General features: G+C 53.9%; 1 protein-coding gene across 3 annotated transcripts in view; it reads right to left on the bottom strand.

Annotated features, from left to right (window-relative positions):
- Window positions 1–5,382: 5,382 nt before the first annotated feature.
- RGL1 (ral guanine nucleotide dissociation stimulator like 1) overlaps window positions 5,383–19,280 on the bottom strand; it is a 215,887-nt gene continuing 201,989 nt past the window's right edge. For all 3 annotated transcript variants that reach the window (XM_045838522.1, XM_045838523.1, XM_045838524.1), the window contains 4 exons: window positions 16,482–16,668; window positions 12,967–13,221; window positions 8,923–9,037; window positions 5,383–6,930 (listed from right to left, as the gene is read on the bottom strand). In XM_045838522.1, coding sequence (XP_045694478.1) covers window positions 6,743–6,930; window positions 8,923–9,037; window positions 12,967–13,221; window positions 16,482–16,668 — 745 coding nt within the window. In that variant the 3' untranslated portion in view covers window positions 5,383–6,742. The remainder of the gene's footprint in view (window positions 6,931–8,922; window positions 9,038–12,966; window positions 13,222–16,481; window positions 16,669–19,280) is intronic.

The following is a 19,280-nucleotide window of genomic DNA, read 5'->3' as shown; positions in this document are numbered from 1 at the left end:
GTGCGCTGTGTCACGACAGATGACAGGGACGGTGACGGCCACTCCAGCACAGAACGGGAGGCCACGGCTTGAATCACAGCACGAAGAATTTGGGGGCGCTTTTAGGACGAATTTATTCCCAGAATTATTCGACTCCGAATGGGAGTCTGAGGTCCGAGGTCTGTAGCTCCATCAGCGTGTGTCATTGAGTGGGAGAGCCGTCCCTTCTGCTCTGTGAGTCGACCTAAAATGACCTGGGTGTTTCCTTCCCCTCCCCCCACATTGGATGTGTTAATATGGAGGTGATCTTGCTCCGGAGGCTCCTGCAACACCAGCTGGCTGCTCCCAGCCCAGAGCCATCCTCCCGTCTGCCCCGGAGAGGGGTGGGAAGAACGGAGAGCTGCCTCTGAGCACTGGTTTTTCTTTACTTTTAATTTGCTGTGTTTATTTGTATGGGCCCTCCCTGTGGTTTCTTCAGCTTGGCTGCCCGTAGAATGGGCATTTTAATAAAATCTCCACGTCTGAGCAGTTCCGGGGCTCACAGAGCACAAGCTTCCCAGTCCCCCACCCTGGATCTGGGTGGGGGGCTCCCCTGGGCGTTTCCAGCACTAGGGGAGGCTGGACAGACACCTGAGTTCTTGCTCCTGAGGGAATACGGCCTTCAGAGTGTAGTGGACAGCCCCCTGTCTCCACTCCTCAGAGAAGCTTAGAATACAACATGACAAAGTGTCCTCTTCTGGACGAGACCTGCAGTTTGGGGAAGACCCCGGACAGGAGCTGAGATGCCCAGGGGTTGATGGCATGGCCCAGAGGATTTCAGCTGCTTTGGAAACTGGCGGCACACACTGTGGAGGCCTGATGGGGGTGGGATTGTGCAGATTGAGCACAGGGAGGGCCCCGCCCCGAGCTGAGTGTCGGGCCGGAGGGGAGGGGTCGTCCTGAGGAAAATGCAGGTGAGAGGAAAGGGGTGGCTCAGGGCACAGCACGCAGAGCTCAGGACAGAAGTGCTCTGAGGAGAAGGACTGGGGAGAAGGGACAGAGGCCCCTTTGCAGAGAAAGCAAGGCCAGAAAAGGAGGGAGGGATCAGAGGCTTTGAAGGCACAGGCAATGCCTGGTCCTCAAAGTGGCTGCTTTATCTGCATGAACTGCAGCAGCGGGAGAGGTTGGGGTATGGTTCGGCTGCACGGCCAGCAGAGGGACAGGTCTAGAGCTCCCAGTCCCCGTGGGCCATTAGCAATGCAGGGCCGTGCATCTGAATGGTCCCCAGCAGAGCCCCCCCTTCACCGGGAGACAGGATCCAGGTGGACAGCCTGCCCGGCGCACCGTCAGGGCCGCACAGGCCCACGGGCCCGTCTCCCGGAGCCACTTCGGCCTGCGGCGGTGGAACGAGCTGGAGCAGCCCTGGCTGCCCTCCAGCCCCGAGAGTCAGTGTTTCCCCAGAGCCGCCGCAAGCTGTTTTCCCCAGGGCGCTGCTGTCCGCACACCTGGCATCGCCTCTCACAGCGTGTCACAGCTGCTGCGTGTGACACACTGTGAGCTGCTCCCCCTGGGAAGGCGGTGGGAGGGCTCCTGAGAAGAGACACGACTCCCTTAGGCCAGGGGCCTCCCAGGGGCGACGACAGCTGACAGTTCCTGTGTGCGCACCACGTGCTCCCTTCTCTCCAGGGCGCTGTGCCATTGAATCCCGCGTGAACCCTCACCAACCCCTGCTTTGCAGGTGAGGCAACAGCTCAGTGACTTAGCTTAGGTAGCAAGTGGCTGGGAGTCAGATCCCAGGGGCACCAACCCATCCATGCCAAGCTTCTGGTGGAGAATGCCTGGTTTCTTGACTTCTCACTAACATCTAATGTTTCCATCTCTGATTTTCTGAATGTCTGTCTGTCTGTCTCTCACATACACATGGAGCCTGATATATCAATACAAAGGAGCTTGCTGCTCCAGCCCCCAGTTTACTTCCCGCCTACAGTATCTCACATATCGACCATTCGGCTGCTCAGCCCTGCTCTGACGATGACGGTCTGCTGGAGGCTTGGATGTCAGATGTTGTATGAACAAGGACCAGAAGTAGATGACTGAGGAAAGCGAACAGTCTCATTTAGAACGCTTCTCCCATTTTGCAGCTGGTGCCTTGATATATTTTTTGTGCCTGGAGCAATCCAGAAACAGTTTAAATCACTCACTGCCTTTATTTTTTTCACTTGCTTTTCTGGTACCCCTTATGTAAGAAGTTGGAGCTGGAGCATGAAGTGTAGCTTTGGGATTAATCAATGGTGGGAACAAAATGGGATCTTTGGAGGAGCCCGTGATTAAGTGCTTGTCTCAGATCGCTGGCTTCCAGAGACGCGGAGCAGAGTGGTCCCAGCTCCCTCTGACTGACACAGCCGGGCCCCAGTCACACACCTCCTTCAACTCCTCCTGCATTGGTGCTTTCCACAGGAGGCCCGCCCCCCTGCACCTACCCCACCCCTGTGGGCCTGCAGAGTCCAGGGATCAGGAATGGACTCAAAACTTAGCTAAGGAGCGAACTCACAACGTAACCCTGATTTTTCTGGCCCTGCTTCCTCTCCTGTGAGATGGACTCATGCTCAGGATGAGAGGGAGCAGTGCTCCGACCAGCAGTGCAACTCTCCTTGGAGACTTTAAAGAACCATCTAACCAAGATGGTGTGAACGCATGTAGGAATCCCTGCATTGGGGTGGGGAGACCCCCAGGCACGCTCTCCAGCTCCGGGGGGCTAGGAGGCATATCCATCTCTGGGGTTCAGGGACCAGCCCAATGTGACATGCACACGGTGGGGCCGATAATCCATAGCTCTGCCCTTAACCTTGGGCAACTGATTTCGCTGCCCTGGGCCTCAGCCCATCTCTGTAATATGATGAGGGGTCTCCATGATTTCTAAGATGCCTCCGATTCTTAACAAAATGTTAGCAACTGTTAAGTGAATTCCTCCCACAGTTTTCTGGGTAGAGATGTTGAAAAATGACACCAAATATGTGGTTTTCAAACTCTGAGCCTAAAATAATTAAATTTGCCTGGCTTCTATTGGATCTCGTGGGTTATATGTAAACACTTTAAATGTCCTAGATTTGTTTTTAACAACTACGTCTGTAAAGCAGCTCCTCCTTTAGTCGAAGTAGGGACCACTTAGATGCCTGTGAATTGGTGGTGAGCGCATGCTGAAAATTAAACACAAATTCTCTACGGCTCATTGCAGACAAACTTAAATGACCCTTCGTGGCACTTTCTCCTCCTTTGAGCTCTCCTCTTTCCTCAATGCTTCTTTGCTCTGTGCAGCGCCCATCCCCAGTCCTCAATGCCGTCCCCCGAAAACCCTTTTTTCCACGACGCGGGAAAGAGGAACAGACCCACGCCCCCTGGTCAGAAGACGGCAGCCCTCTCGGGCGGAGACAGCAGTGCTTGGCGACTACTCTCGGTGTCACCCACACGTCCCCACCTCCCCTGCACTTAGACTGGGGCCACACGGCCTGTGAATGGAGGTGACACCGCCACTGGGGTCTAAGGCAGTTAGGAACAGTTCCGAGTTCTCTCTGCCGTCGCTGTGACGTGAGGAACCTGACAGGGCGGAACTGAACGCTGCCTGGGTCCCTGAACCGCCGTTAGAGGAAAGTCACCAAGGAGCACGGCCTGGCTTGCATTATTGCACTGTGACGTGATGGAAAATGAAACCGTGTTAAGAAGTCACTGGGATTTCGTGGGTTATTGCCCCAGCCTGGCCTCATCCGTCCCTTCCAGAAGTGTTTCATGTAAGGGGGTCTCCAGGGGAATAAGCAACGCTAAACACGGTAGAAATACCTTCTCACAGCGGCATTCTGATACGGGCTGTAACCAGGGGCGTCAGGGAACCTCCTCGACACCACGGAGCCAGAGAGGGCGCAGAGCAAGCCTGCCCGCCTCCGAGGGGCCCTCCGCCGCACGGCAAATGTGAGGGGGCTCCCGGGGGGAGATCCTGAGACATAATTCCTCTAGGCAGAAAGTCACCACCTTCAGTGTTTAGACAGAGGCAAAACGATGGAGCTAGTTTTCTAGAATGATCTTGAAAAAACACCAGAGATTAAAAAAACCCTTTTTTTTACCTGCCCTACCCCATTTTATCAATTATTAAAAGACCTAGTCGTTTCTCTCCAAAATACCACAAGGACCCAGAACATCTGATGATTTGGAGCCATTTAGGGATGCCCTGGAAAACAGTTCTGGGAGCTTCCTGGAAATAATATGACAAATGACAATACCGTGCCGCTGGAGAGTGAAGCAAACCCTGGCGCGACTGCCCTTTGGGGAGACCGCCTTCCCATAGAGCCCTCCGGGGTTCGAGACTCACGCGGCTAGTGGCAGGTGCAGACTGGGGGAAAGGCTGTCGGAAAGTCGGCAAAGTGCCACCTTGGATCCCGACTTTAAGTTCAAGGTCATACAAAGTGTCCCCCCACCACAGGACTCCTAATGAGAGCAGTCTGGCAGCAAGGCATCCGGCTACAGTGTCCTGAGGATGTCACTCTTTCCCCAGGCCTGATTTCAACAGTTGCCCAAGGAGAGGGTCCCTCCCCAACCTCTGCCGCTGGTTTGCCCTCTGCTCCCGAGAACTGGGCCAGAGCGGGCGTCCGGAGGGCTTATCAGCACGGCGGGAACCCAGAGCCCACCTGATTAATACTCCAGATACAGTCCCTTTGGGGCTGGCAGCCTGTGCCGCCCAAGTCCCAGCCAGTTTATTAGTGTAACCCAGAAGTAAACAGGCGATGGAGACGCAGAAAGACAAGCACGTGCGCAGCCGAAAGCACCCGGCTGTCCACCAGAGGGCGCAATGAAGACATTGAAAGGGGCATTAAATAAAGGAGGCTACGTTGTATCTACTTGGAATGTCCATTGTCTTTAAAAAAGGAAAATATATATATATTTTTACATTGCAGTATATAAATCTAGACTCTACATGTACAGTATAGACACACAGGGCGAGCACATGGGCACAGGGGGACCGAGGTGGTCACGTGCGCTCTCCACGAGGCCGACAGCCCTCGACGTCCTTTCTGACCTGCAAACCACGGAATTCGGGCCGAGGCGCCACTCACTTCAGTGTCCATGATGTCTAGCGCCCGGCCACCTCGCCTCCAGGCACAGGAGCTCGAACGGGACGGGCCTCGCGAACAGAAGAAAGTGCTTTTCGACTCTCTGTGTCCCGTGGGTCCTGGCGACGCGCAGACGGGTCTCGAAGGAAGGCGGAGGGGAGAAGCGAAGGCTTCCCGGCTCGCTCTTCGGTCCACGGCCACGAACCCCTCCACCCTCCCTGGTGCCTCCCCAGGTTCCCGCGGCTGTTCACGGCACGTAAACCCCACGGAACCTCTGGAGGCTGTCTCACAGGATTGGGGGGGAAGAAAGCTCCACGTCACCATCTACACTTCGTATGTGGTTTCGTTCTTTATTTTTGGAATAAAAACTGGTATTTTGAGAATTTTTTTTCCTTAAAAAGGGCAACCTTCTGAAAGTGCTTCTTACACATGTCAACCTCCCACATATGGCTTTTTAGTTCCAACCCCAGCACAGCTCAGATCTGGAAGGGGACAGTCACGGGACAGCGACGCTGCGACAGCAAGTGTGGGGACCTGGAGAAAAATGTTACTGAATCCATCCGGGAGAGCGGGGCCCCCTGGGAACGCAGCCCCGTCCCCGCCCGGCCCCGCCCGGCCCTGTGATGCGGCGCAGTAATGCTACAAAAGTTAGTACGTAAAACAGGGCGCTGCGGTCCGCGGGCAGCATCTTCCGAGGGGCTGTTAACGGAGCAGCCCTGCTTAGAAATCTTTCACAGGCTCAAAATGATCAGATAAGAGTCAGTTGCAGTAGGACTTTCTACACCTGAGGAACAGATTGCACATAACACAGAGCTGCTGCGGTCCAGATGGCAAAAGGCTCCAGACACGGAGTTTCACGTGCAGAAGGCAATCGGCAAAGGCTGCGTCACCCGCGAACATGGCTAACGGCGCAGTGACGGCTGTGACGTGCCCGTCATGGGGACCAGAAACACGGTGCGGCTGCCACGCATCAGGACGGGCCCGTGTGGACTCCACAACTGTCAGACGCTGGACAGGGGGGCGGGCTGGGCCTCCGAGGCTCCTCCCTGGGGCCGCCAGAGGCTGGGGTGCGGGCAGAGGCCGGCAGCCAGGGGCTCGTCCGAGCCCTTCCCACAGCGGCCTTCCGTGGAGCCCGTGGCACTGCCCACCTCTGCAGCCGCTCCCCTCTGGTGGCTCCTGACCGGGAAACTCGTCGTCTCCCTTAGGAGGAACAGTCTGGACTCCGAGTAATGCCGGCACAAGGACTCTCTGCACTCCCAGGACCGGGTCCACTCACTCGGCAGGCGGGAAACCAGGTTCTCAGTTCCTTCTGTCTCCCTGTGGAAAGTGACCTCAACTTCCCAGGCCGTTGTGCAAATTTGTTTTTTCCGTAATCCAGAATATCCAAGTCTCTCATATATTTTATATGTACACATACATACCAGATATGTGTAATATATATTTGTAAGTGTGGATAACTTCGAGTTTCAGTCTCAGATGGGTGGAGGAGAATCGGTGAACCGTTCCTCCTCTTCGTGGCAGATTCACCTCCGATCCCTCGAGGCCTTGTGCACCGCGGGTGCTCAGTGAGTGTCTGCTGACGTCACTGAGGACCCTCTAACACTGGACGGTAGTTGCAGTCCCCGCGGCCTGTCCGCAGCCCCGCCCTGCCGCCGTGGGCGAGCACGGGGCCGGAGGTCCCCCCTTCAGAGGGTGATTTTGCTGTGTCTGTTGCTCCAGCAGCCCCGCTTTGCTGTCCTGGGCAAGGTCAGGCTGGTCCGGCTACGCAGTTTCACTTGGTCTTCCGTGGCGTTCTTCTTGCGTAGAATGAAGTCAAAGTTCACTTGGCTGTTCATGGCATAGAAGACGTTTGCCGAGTCTGGGATCACGAGCTCTAGGAATGAAGAATGCAGAGAAGCAGTCAGCTGTGCAGGTCAGCCCAGCACGGCCAGGGGCGGGGCAAGAGTCTGCCCAGGGACGAGGCTGGGACGAGGCTGGGACGAGGCTGGGACTACGGCCCTCTGCCTGGTCCCTGGAACGTGAAAGGAAGCAGATGGTGACCAACACCCACCACCCCCCCCACACACAAATTAAACAGGTTCCTACAACTTCTCAATCCCAACTTAAAAAAGAAAAACTAAGTGCAAATATCATCTTAGAAATTCGACCTCTGAACTAAACGTTCACACGCAGAATGTTTTAGCTGGAAAGGAGTTCTGTGGGAGACAGAGCCCGAGCGGATTTGAATGCCATTCCCGAGACCACAGCTAGCTGCAGCAGAACGGGACCAGGACCTGGGTCTCCTTCCTCCGCAGTCTAGTTCCCACCCCGAAATGCACCTTTTCTGGGACTGCGAGGGTCCGCTGACATGCGGGGTGGGGAGCAGGAAATCTGCAGTGTTTTCCAGAACTCTTCGCTTGGAACGCAGAAATACTTTTCAGGTGATCCCTAACCCACCCAGTATTCTACTCCTTCTGGGGCCCTGCTTCATCAGGAGCTCGCATTTTATACGAAACAGCGCCCCCTGAGACAGCGCGTATCTGCTCACGTTTGACCAGCTGTCTCCCTCGATGGTTCCCAGGTCCACAGCTGCAACTTCTGGGCAAGGGTATTCCGGGTGTGATACGAAGTTACTAAGCAAAGTTATTTTAACTCATTCTTATTTTTAAAAGAAGGTATATGCTACTGGGCACTCAGGGGCCACTGGGCTCTAAACCCCCAAAGAGGGGCTACGAGAGGTGCACTGTGCAAGTGCAGCTCCGCGGCAGTGGAGGGGGGAGGCCATGCGCGGGGCACCCGACGGCAGGACTGGAGGAAGTCGGCGCGCGTCAACTTCAGACACTGGGCTCCGACTGCAGGACCGAAGAACGCAGCCAGGTTCTCAGTGGTCGTGGAGAACACCTCCTGCAAACAGCCTCCACCTCTCGCCCACACGTTCCCATGGAACTACCGAAGCACTGAGGCCGGGGAGGTCGGGCAGCCCACCAGGACCGCGCCGTGGCCAACGAAGCCGGGCCTGCCCGCACCTCGGGGTTCCGGGGTCTTCAGACCCACCAGCCTCACCTGAGTGTTTTCATCGGTAATGCGGTAAAACTCAGGAGACCTCACTCTAGGCTTAGAATTTTAACTGAAACAACAGCAAAGTATATCTCATAACTGCGAAAGGTGTACCCTGCAAGCTGGGCTCGGCTTAATGAATGAGAGCATTCCCGAGAAGCAGCTGACAAAGGCCTTTCCCGGAGGCTGCCGTCTTTCACCCTGGGGACGGGCCCCGCTAAGGCCGGCTGCTCTCCTCTGGGGTCCTTCCGCCCTCGGAAATGCAATTTGTTCTCACTGAGTCCCTTTCTGTGATGGGACAGGGTGTGGAGGAGCTGTCTCCCAGCCTCTCTCCGCCTCGCAGCAGACACAAGCCCAATTCAGACGGGCACACAGGCACATCGGGGTGGTTATTTGCCCAGTGTTTCCATAAGAGGCATTCCTCTGAGGAACGGGTTCTGGGCGAACCGCAACAATGGCGATGACCACAGAGCCTGCTGCAGCTGGGGAGCACACCCGGCTGACCCACGCGTCACGGGGTAGAGGAGGCGCCTGGCCCCCTGCACACACCCAGCGGAACCCCCGGGCCCCCGCCCTGACTCAGGGAGACACCTGATGCTGGGCGAGAGGTTTCCAACAAACTGGCAGCAGGCATTCCCAGCAACGCGTGGATGTAAGAAGGGTTATTGGGGCGGGAAGCAGCCTGAGACGCTTAATTCCACAGGTGAGGCGATGGCGTGGCCCCCACACAGCTCTGCCTTTGCACAGTTAAACCCCACTTGGTTCCATTGAAAAAGAAGACACTGCACCCACTTTCTGCCTTTTAAAGCCGGGTGACCTACACACCCACCTTTGTCCTCCGAGATGACCTGCACCAGCTCGTACTCCTCGGCCGGGTCGGAGTCCAGGTTGTGCTTCAGCATCGCCCTCTGGATCACCGCGGGGGTTTTGTCCTGGCTCGTCAACTGCAAGGGCAGGGAAGAGGGGGCACGGTGTTCAGCGGCACCCTCCCCCCCGAGAGTTCTCCTGGCCCTCTTGCCCTGGCCACCCCGTGCCTCCCAGGAGAAATGGCCTCAGCAGTCACAGGACGATGCTGTCAGCCGCCTACCATCCCAGAGTCACAGTGTCTCCCCCATTAAACTACCGAGAAGGCGTGCCGTGCCTGTCTCCCTCGCACTGGCTGAGGTTCCAGTGAAAGACGTACTCTGAAAAATGTCCAGCATTTTCAGTCTGGGACCAAAGGCAGCCTCGCCTGCTGAGCTGCGGCCATGGCACTGGCTTCAACCTGGGCCTCAGAAATGGCCAGTTCTGCACGCTGACCATTTCAAAAAAACACAGTGACCCTGTGACCCAGCAGTCCTACACCTAGGTACGGCCAAGAGAAATGAGAACATGTGTCCACAAGAGGACTCGCACACAAGTGCTCCTGGCAGGCTTGTTCACAATAGCTAAAGACCGGAACCAACCCGAATCTCCAGCGACAGGAGAACAGGGAATGGACAACGGAATTGCAGCATGTTCCCAACGGAACACTCATCCGCAGGTTAAAGGAAATGAAGCACCGATACACGCAATACTGGGGATGAATCTCTGAAACATGAGACTCAACGTGAACTGGAGCCAGAGAAGCCAGACACAAAGATGACATGCCGCAGGAGTCGGTTCCTTTACAAACAGGCCAGACTAACCCGTGGTGTTAGGAAACCAACTTGAATTAGCCTTAACCTTGACCAGGTTAGGAGGGCATTGGATTGGGGGGAAGGACGAAAGAAGGTTCCTTCTCTAGACTTGGGGTGACGGTCACACATATAAACACAGACACAGACAGGAAGAGGCAGCGGCAGAGGTGGAAGTAAAGGTACTAAAACCCAAAGACCTAAACACAAGATCTCTGTATGTAGTTGTTTGTGAATTATGCGTCAGTAAAAATCAGCTTCTAAAAGTTTAAAAATATAAATCTAACACTTGTTCAAAAGTGTGTCTCCCCTCACCCCCAATCCTGACTTTCTCCCCTTCATCCCCGCCCATCAGCCACCCACTGGCAGGGTGCGCAGGACAGGGGGCTCACATACATGCCACCCCTTGGGCGATTTCTTTAAATACGAAAGGAAGAAAGTGAAAACACAAATTGTCCTTCCTTAAAAATAAAAGCTGTTCTCACCAGGCAGTAAAAGGAGAGAGGAGCACAGAAACAAACAGAAAGCAAAGGAGCCGACGTCCCCCAGAGAGCGGCGTCACTGGCACCTGGGGACAGCACGCAGGGGCAGCAGCTGGCGTTTGCGACTCAACAAACAACATGCATCACAAGGGGTCCTCGCAGGCGAAAAAAGACCTTGCGCATCTGTCCATTACTAAGACATCTGGCATATCCACTTACGAGGGAGAAATAAGGGCACACAAAAGTTTAAAGGAGGGAATCTGTCGTTCGCTGGTTTACACGAAATAGAAATAGTCCCACGGCTGAACCCAAGCGGACAAGGAGTGAGAAGCCAAAGGAGAAAGGACGCCCCTCGGGGGGATGGCGCATGGGGCCAAGATGGTTATTAGTGAACCCCTCAAGGAGAAAGCCAGGCCGCCCCATCTTCTTACACCCACCTCCCCCAGCTGTGTCCGAACGAGGGTGGCTTTGCCTCAATGCTTAGTACTCGGTGCCACAAAAGCCACAGGGGGAGATGAGGGTCACGGTCCGCACTAACAGCTCGAGCGATCAAGCGGATGCCTGCCGATGCACGTGTCGCCTCCACGCACCTCAAGTAGGAAATGAAACAGTCCCCTGAGCCCCTCCCCGAGCTGGGTCTCCTAATACCCCAGGTTGGGTTGGCCTATTTCTGAATGAGCAGACTCCCACAGGATGTGTTCTTTTGTGCCTTGCTTCTCTGGCTCGACATGACGTTTCAGAGATTCGCCGGCTCTGATTGCTGCACGTATCAGTTCTTAGTTCCCTTTAGCTCAGGGTCACCCTACAGTCACGTAGGTGAGACCTCCCCCTCTGGCAGGCACGTGTCAGAGGATCCACCTGAACAAACCATGCTGAAAATACAGAAACCACACGATGACCTTGGCCTCCTTGACCAGCCCCTCCCCCTCCTGTCTCAGCCCACACTCATCCTCCACGGGCGGATCCACCCATGGGGCTGCATGGCTCCCAGTATTCGACTCTGGTACCAGCCCGTTTCTGACCATCTACTAGACGATGCCATGTGGGTATCCCACTGGTACCTCCAATTTCAGCGCCCCCACACCTCCTCCTCCAGCAGGTCCTACCTCACTTGGCAGGACCAGCATCGCCTGGCCGCCCGGGCAGCCCTGAGTCTCCCTCTTCCTCCTCCCCAACAACAGTAACCAGACATCGATAACCGGATAAATGGATTCTGCAGTCACATGACCATCAGCCAAACCCTTACCATCTCCTGCAGGGACCATGACAGCAGCTTCCTAACCTGCTTCCCTGCCTCCAGCCCGGCCCTGTACTCCAGCCCGAGACACCACAATTCTCGGTACTTTTCTAATGAATAAATCCGATCGTATCTTAAAAGCCTTCGATAAGGTCAGTGGGACTAATGCAAACTCCTTCACGTGGGCCTTCGGCCCCTTATTGTCTGGTCTGATCTCTATTACAGTACTTAGAACATTTTGAATAATGCTTTATAATCTCTCTTTTGACAAGTGCCTCAAAGACAGAAATGTCTCATTCACCTGCCTATCCTCAACTCCTCGGCCAAAGACTAGTACACAACCAAGTTCAAGAAATGTTTAGTTGGTTCCATGCCTGCTCTAGTAAAGCTTTTCTTCAGCAAGTTAAAAGATAGTCACCTCCACATCACTGAGTCATACTCTGAGCCGAGCTCGGAAGCACTCAAAGCGCACTGGGAGAAGGCGAGTGATGGACAGGAGACGCAGGTCACTGTGGGATCGCACTGCCAGGCAGAATGTGCTTTTCAATGTGCGACATGCTCTGTAAGCCAGAGTCTCTTCTTGTGACAAACACACCAGACCTCACACACGTGCACACACCAGGAGAGGCTCTGCACCCCGAAAGACTGCCATTGTCCAAACCTCGTGGAGCTGTGCTCAAAGACACAGTTTTTATGAGAAGCTCAAAAAGTCCTGTGTTACTTATTTGCAAGCATACCATGTTTCGCCACGCATAATGCACACCCATGTTTTTGGCCCAAGCTTTCAGGGAAAAAAATCTTTTGTTTTAATTCCATTTTTGATGTATTTATATTTAGAAGCAAAACAAATGATCATATTCCAGGGTACAGTTCTGCATATGGACATCATTATTACTTTCTAAAGTTATACTTTTAATGCATAAATGTAAATAAAAAAATTAAAAACATATAAACATGGAATTAATACTACTCATATATAATATGCATCCTTATTTTTTCCTCAAACACTTGGGCAAAAAACTGTGCATTATACATGGCAAGATATAGTAGTTCTTGTAGACTCAAACTGTATTTTCAGCCTGATCATCCAATTTACCGACTTGGATTCCAAATGACTTAAAAAAAAATGCACCGCCAGAGACATTGCTAAGAGTGCGTGGCCATTCATTTACAGACCCAGACAGGGACCTCCACAGGAGGACCCCCAAGAGGGGGTGCAGCAGTGACGCCCCCCCTGGAATCCGTCATACAGCAGTTGGAGAGGACAGTTTAGAAGGGGGTGACATTGACCTGGAGGATAAACGTTAGCACATTTTAAGATGAAAGAGTGTGCCCTATATGCACTGCTGGTGAGCAGGCTTCACATGTGTGCATCACTGGTGCGTGCCCAGGGAGATCTAGGGACGCATGGTCTGGCACTAAATACTCTTTCAGCATGAGTACGCGCGCATGCGCCAACAGGGGGCGTGTCCCGGGGGGGCGGGGTCCGAGCGCCTCACCATGATGCTCTTGTACATGTTGCCGTTGTTGTCCTCCACGCTGATGCGGATGATGCAGGAGTCCTCGAGCTGCTGGTTGTACACGGGAGGCGGCGCCGTCGAGGTAATGGAAGTCACGGAGACGGAGCGCTTGTGGACTTTGGGGTTGTTGTTGCAGGGCGGAGGGGAGGACAGGGGGTTGGCTAAGGACGACATCCCTGAGGAGCTGGTGTCCATGGAATGGATGGAGGAGCACGAGGAGGACGACTCGGAGAGCTGCAAGAGTGAGCACGCCCCAGAGGGGCGCGGGGCTGTTAGAGCCTTGGCCAACGGCGTGCGTCACAGTTCTCAAAGCAGAGCTGCTGGGACCGACGCATGTCAGTGACTTCCTCCATGCAGCGCACCGCACACAGGCATCTCATCTCTCTCTCTCTCGGGTACGCACCCCCAGGGCAGATGCCAACCAGGGACTCGGTACTTGGCCCAGTCACCCTACATCTGTGTGAGGGAGGGGGTTCCCTCAGGCCCTGTTATTAGCTGCTCTGGGGGAAGTGAGCCAGCAGGTGGCAGCAGACACCAGAAACTAGAGGCAACATGGGCTCCCAAGGAAGCCGGAAGCTTCCAGGGCTGGAGGAAAGAAAGCCTTACTGGCAGTTCATCCTGTCCCATTTGCCTGGGGCAGGAATGGTGCCTGAGATCCCACAGGGAGCATCTCTACCCTGTCCCCACTTCTCAGTCAGACTTTGTAGCAGGCGAGAAATGTCGATGTGTTTAGAACATTCTAAGGCAGGCCACAACATACAGCCCGTGTGAAACACTGGTCCTGCAAAGGCTGCAGGAAGCCAGTGGCCCACTCCCTGGCCACGGCGGAGGGTCCGAGGCCAGAGAGAAGACTGTCGGCAGTGCCCCCTGGACGTGCTCCCCGGCACTCCCTGGCTCCGGCGGCCAGGCGCACAGAGCAGGGGCCCAGCCGCCGCTGATGGCAGCGTGGTGAGTGAACCTGAAGGGACACCGTACCCCATCACCTCGGTGATACCTGTCCCTGTGGGGTTGTGATGAGCTCTCGTGCAGCTTGAGAACCAAACGCAGAGCATCGTAAAGATGAGGGAAATGAGGGAACAGCGTCTTGCCCCAGGGAGCACAGCCTGTGGGCGGCCCTACCACTCTGCACACTTGCTTCTGGAGCCAAAGTGCTCGTTCTCCAGTTGTTGTTTGTCACACCGAGGACCAAGGACAATTCAGGAATGAGGTGCTTTCTGATGAACTACACAGTTTTCTGTGAGCACACCAATGATCTCAGACGTAGGGTGCTCCACTCAGTCAGCGGTGTTCCAAAAAGTCATTAAACTGAATCATTCTGAGGATCAGTTGGTGTTGCAGAAAATGACAAATAATTTCCCAGGAGTTAAGCCAATTACACCACTTAATCCTATCAAACAATCTGCAAGTCGTTTAAAAAATAAACAACATTAATTTCCTTCGCACCAGCTTCCTTCTCCGCGGAAAGGGAGCACAGGAATTTAGCTTGCTGATCGCCTGGCTTCCGGTAGAATGGAGTCTGCTCCACTGTATTTCCTGTGAACGTCTGCCTAGGGCACAACCACTCAGCGAATCCTACTGCTCGACTACTTTACCTGGAGCCCAGCAAGCCGATGTGTCAGCTCGGAGACGCCGGGTCAATAACTGGGGCTCTGCCATACATGGTTCAGTTACATTTTCCCCTCGAGTTCCCAAGGGCACCCACCAGAGGCTGGGCGCCAGGGCTGACTGGCGGATGGTGGGTGGCTGGCAGCCGACCAGCTCACGGTCGCCCCGACGGTCGCCCTGCCTGCCCGTGCACCGCGATGGGCATCCGCCACAGGGGGTCCACGTCCCAGTTACTGGTTCTGTTTCATCACCTTCTTTCTCTTTCATATAAATCCATTCTCCTTCCTCAGACTTCCCATGACTTTAATGACATTTATAATCACTTAAGATAAAGCCTTGACGATAAAGCTGGGAGAGAGCAGCCCTACACACAGACCACCTGAGAAGCCCCCCATCCTTAACAAGAGCTTACTCTGAGGAGCAAGTGGGAGAATAAGCGTTTGGAAATCATGATCTGGGGAGTGAAGCGTAAGGAAGGGCCTGTCGAAAGGTGAGTAGCGAGACTTCACGTTTTGACAGATTCAGTGCTACAGGTCAAGGTCACGGAGAATGACCACACCCCTGGCTTAGGCAAACACCTGAGAAAATGGCTGTAGGTGTCTACAGAGATTTTCCCTAAAATTAGGAAAATGTTTCCTGGGTTTCAAAACAGAGGCGAGAAACGCAGCTGGGCCGCCTGGCTCTTCTCAGTCTGAGGGTCCCGGGCAGCGTGGCCTTCCTGCCCTGGCTGCTGTGTGACGAGGCCACCCCAGGACTCCCCGACTGCTGCTGTGGCTGTAACAGGGTGTGAAACAGCTCGGACCCCTCGCAGAATGCACATAAACAACAGAAGGGACTGTCACCAACACGCTGCCTCTCCAGCCTGAGCACAGCCAAAGGGCCAGAGGTCACTCACACAGCACGTTCAGTGGCCAGATCCCCCCCAAATGGTGCAGATTTTGGTCAGGTCAAAGGTGATGTGTTTGCTCCTAGCTCGGTGACTGACCACCGAAGCAGACGTGCACGGAAGATCAGGGTGATGGGTCTTTTGCCTCCTCCTCACTGACTGCTGCTGTGTGGAAACTGGAAACTCTCCGTGGGAATTCTGTTATCGCCTCTCCTTTCAAACCACTTTCCTTTTGAGGGATGTGGTAGAGTGTGTCACTGTTACCAGCTCCTTCCCCTCCTCTGCATCCGTGCCCTTTGCCCTGCGGCTCCCCAGTTCCTCCCTCCCACGGCCAGGGGAGTATAGTTCCTTGCCTCCTTTATTTGTGGGGATTTGGCCACATGATTGGCTTTGACCAACAAAATATTGGAGGTATGACCCAGATGAAGACTTCCTGTGTGCTTATAGGGTTGGAACTGCCCTCTGTTCACTTGCCTTAGCACGCTAAGAACATGCCTTGGGGAGCCCTCACCCCAAAAAGAACAGAAGGCAGACAGGCCCGGCCCGACCCAGCCTGGCCAGAAGGAACCGGCCTGCATGCATGACAGAGAGTGACAGTTGCTGGCTTAGGTGCTGAGTCTGCAGCGGCTTGCTGCACGACATTGTTGCAGTGGAAGCCTGACGGAGATAAGCTATGACACCAAGACGCGGACACATCTCTGTCTCTTGACTTTTCTGCTCCTTTGAAGAAAATCCTCCATCTCCTGGACAAAGTGCAGCAAAGTACAGGTTATACTCCTTCAGCCGCCTCTGGGTGTGCGTGCGCAGCGACACTGCAGAAGCTGGAGGGACGGACCCACACGCCCTTGGCCTTCAGACCTGAACCTCCGAGGAACGAGTCCCCAGACAGAACTCTGCTCCTGACACCTCCTGAGCACGTGGCTTCCAGACCCCCATGCGGTGATAAACTTGACAGCACGCATCCCCGAGTCTGAGTTAGGAATTAGGGGGAGGGACTGGGTACCTTTTTCTGAGGCTCATCGGGCGTGTCCATGGGCGTGATGGAGCCCTCCTCGGCCTCTGAGTGGTTCGACTCGCAGGACGACACGCTGACGGAGTCCATGCTTTCGCCAGAGCTCCCGCTGGCAGCGGACTTGGGCTGCTCCTTGGCGGGAGTGCTACTGGTGATAACGTCCGACCCCAGGAACAGCCTGCGGAGAGCACAAGGCCGGGCGTTCGGCCCTTGTAAGTCCGGAGTCCGTGACTGAGCAAATGCCGGGTCCGGTAACGCCCCTTGTTTATGACAGAATCGTAAGCATGTCATTCTGTAACACAACAATGTCACACTCAACCACACCCTATGACACTCTAGGTGACATGTTCAAATTGAAACTATAAATCCTCACACCCATATTATCACCTGACCAACCACACTCAGGCAGGCCTTACTTCTGCTGGACCTGGCATTTTGGTGTTAATTAAATCCTTGATGTTTTCTCAGTCCCCTGTGCCCTGTCATTGTTAGTTTGGGAGAACATTTGCTACAAAGTGTCTAACAGATCACAGTAAACATCTTGTCCCAACTGATTATTCCCAACCTCAAGGAACACCCAGGGCGCTTAGCGGAATAAAGGGCCGTGTTAATCTGAAGTCTTTCTAGGTCAAGGGTTCTCCAGTGTTCTAGCAGTCTGCGGGCTGCTTGGGCAGGATCGGAGAGTGAGCGCGTTGTGAAGCGAGCTCCATGAGGCCGAGGAAGGCTGGTACTGAGCTGGGCGAGAAAGCGCGGAAGGGGGCAGGTCCTGTTCCCTACAATCTGCCGAACTGCAGTAACCGCAGTTCCTTCACTGTCAACAACTGGATAAGAAACATGAAAACATCTTTTTAAAGTTGAGCAAGATCATAAGGAAAGCCCCTACAGGCCAGGAAGGAAAAGAAAACTGAAAGCCAGAAGCACGTGAGCCAATTCTGCAGCTGCTCTGAATGCGGAGAGGGAGGTGCCAACCCTGGCAAACCAGGGCCGTGGACGGTAACACGCACACACAGGCCCCAGAGCTGAGGGCTGCTGTCTGCACAAGGGAGGGGGTTGGAACTGAGACCCCTTACACGGAGCCAGGACCCTCAGAGGGCTGCACCCTCAGTAAAAAGACGGGCTAGAAAAGCATCTTCCTGTCGGCACGGGAAGACAGTGGCGAGGCTCCTCTGCCCTCACACGGGCCTGGGTGGAGAACACGTCTCTCCGGAAACCAGGTGCGCTCTCAGCCAGCACCTCGCTCAGACTTGCTGCCCGCGTGGTCTAGGAACTCCAGGCCAGTGATACTTCCGAGGAAACTAGATTTTAAAAACAACAACAACAAACCTTTCTAGAGAAATAAACCTTCAACTCAGGCTGCAGAGAATTTCCTGATAACAATGAGCTCACAATACAAAATTATAAAATACACACAAGAAAATATCCTACCCAAGGACAGAGTCCACAAGCATAACACACAGCAGGTGTAGACTCCTGAGACCTTCAGATACAAGAACTGTCAAAAAACCCCTAATAATTTATTCATTCACCTGACAAATATTTGAGTGTCCACCATGGACCACTCTATAAGATAAGGGTATTTTAAAAGTATTAAAGATATAAGAAAAGGAGTTGAAAACAGGTGTTAAGAGCAAGATACTCTGGCAAATGTAATTTGAAAAAAAGTTCACTTCTAGAGTAAAACAATGTAGTGATTTAAATTAAAGACTCGGTGCAAGGATTAAATAAGTGGTGAAGAGGAAAAGTGTGCACTAGATGATAGATCTGAAGAAAATCCTTGGAAATAAGCACCCAAACATGAGACACGGGAAACAAGACAGGTTAACAGACACAGAGAGCAGAGCGAGAAGTCCCCGGGTGTGTGCGGGAAGACTCCTGCAGGCGCCGGCTCGGAGAATGGGGGAGGCACCACATCTGGAGAGAGGGGAGCTGCGAAGGTTCCAGAACTAACAACCCCCATGCATCCTCAGAGCCAGGGACCACATCTAGGGTAATGGGATAAACCAGACTGAACCCCCACTGAAACTGCGTAATAACATATAAAAGAGAGAAGAAATTCTTCAAAGCAGTAGGGTGGGGCAATGATACAAAGGAACAGTAATTAAACAGTTATCAGATGTCTTTTTTTTATTTTTATTTTTTTAAAGATTTTATTTATTTATTTTTAGAGAGGGAAGGGAGGGGGATAGAGAGAGAGAGAGAGAAACATCAATGTGCGGTTGCTGGGGGTTATGGCCTGCAACCCAGGCATGTACCCTGGCTGGGAATCGAACCTGGGACACTTTGGTTCCCAGCCTGCGCTCAATCCACTGAGCTATGCCAGCCAGGGCTCAGATGTCTTAAAAGCAACCACAGGAGTCAGAAAACATGGAATAATACCTTCAAAGTGCCGAGTGAAAAAACAGCCATTCTCGAATTCTGTACCCGTCCAATAGAATTCCAAGAGTGAGGGCAAAATGCTGCCTCAGACAAAGGCTGACAGTGCCCCCCACGAACAGACAGCGTGGGAAGAAGCAGTAAACGGAGAGGAGGAATAGGAAGCAAGAAGGAATGGCACATCCCCAAACAAGCACTGACCGTATAAAATAACAGTAACAGAAACACTAAAGATGACCTTGATTTGTACTAAGTATTTTAGGAATCACAAGCTCAAATTCCAAGACCTGGAGCACGCTTTTCCTGCCTCCTCGCCACCCCTCCTGCCCCGTTTTCCGGGCCACCTCCTTCCTCGGACTGCAGGGGCTGGGGCTGGGGCTGGGGTGGGGGCTGGGGCCGGGGCAGGGGCAGGAAGGG

This window comes from Phyllostomus hastatus, unplaced genomic scaffold (assembly GCF_019186645.2).
Source record: "Phyllostomus hastatus isolate PE091 unplaced genomic scaffold, TTU_PhHast_1.1 phas_contig_283, whole genome shotgun sequence".
Classification (NCBI taxonomy): Eukaryota; Metazoa; Chordata; class Mammalia; order Chiroptera; family Phyllostomidae; genus Phyllostomus; species Phyllostomus hastatus.
The sequence above is the reverse complement of the archived record's forward strand: the minus strand, read 5'-3'. Positions and strand labels throughout refer to the sequence as shown.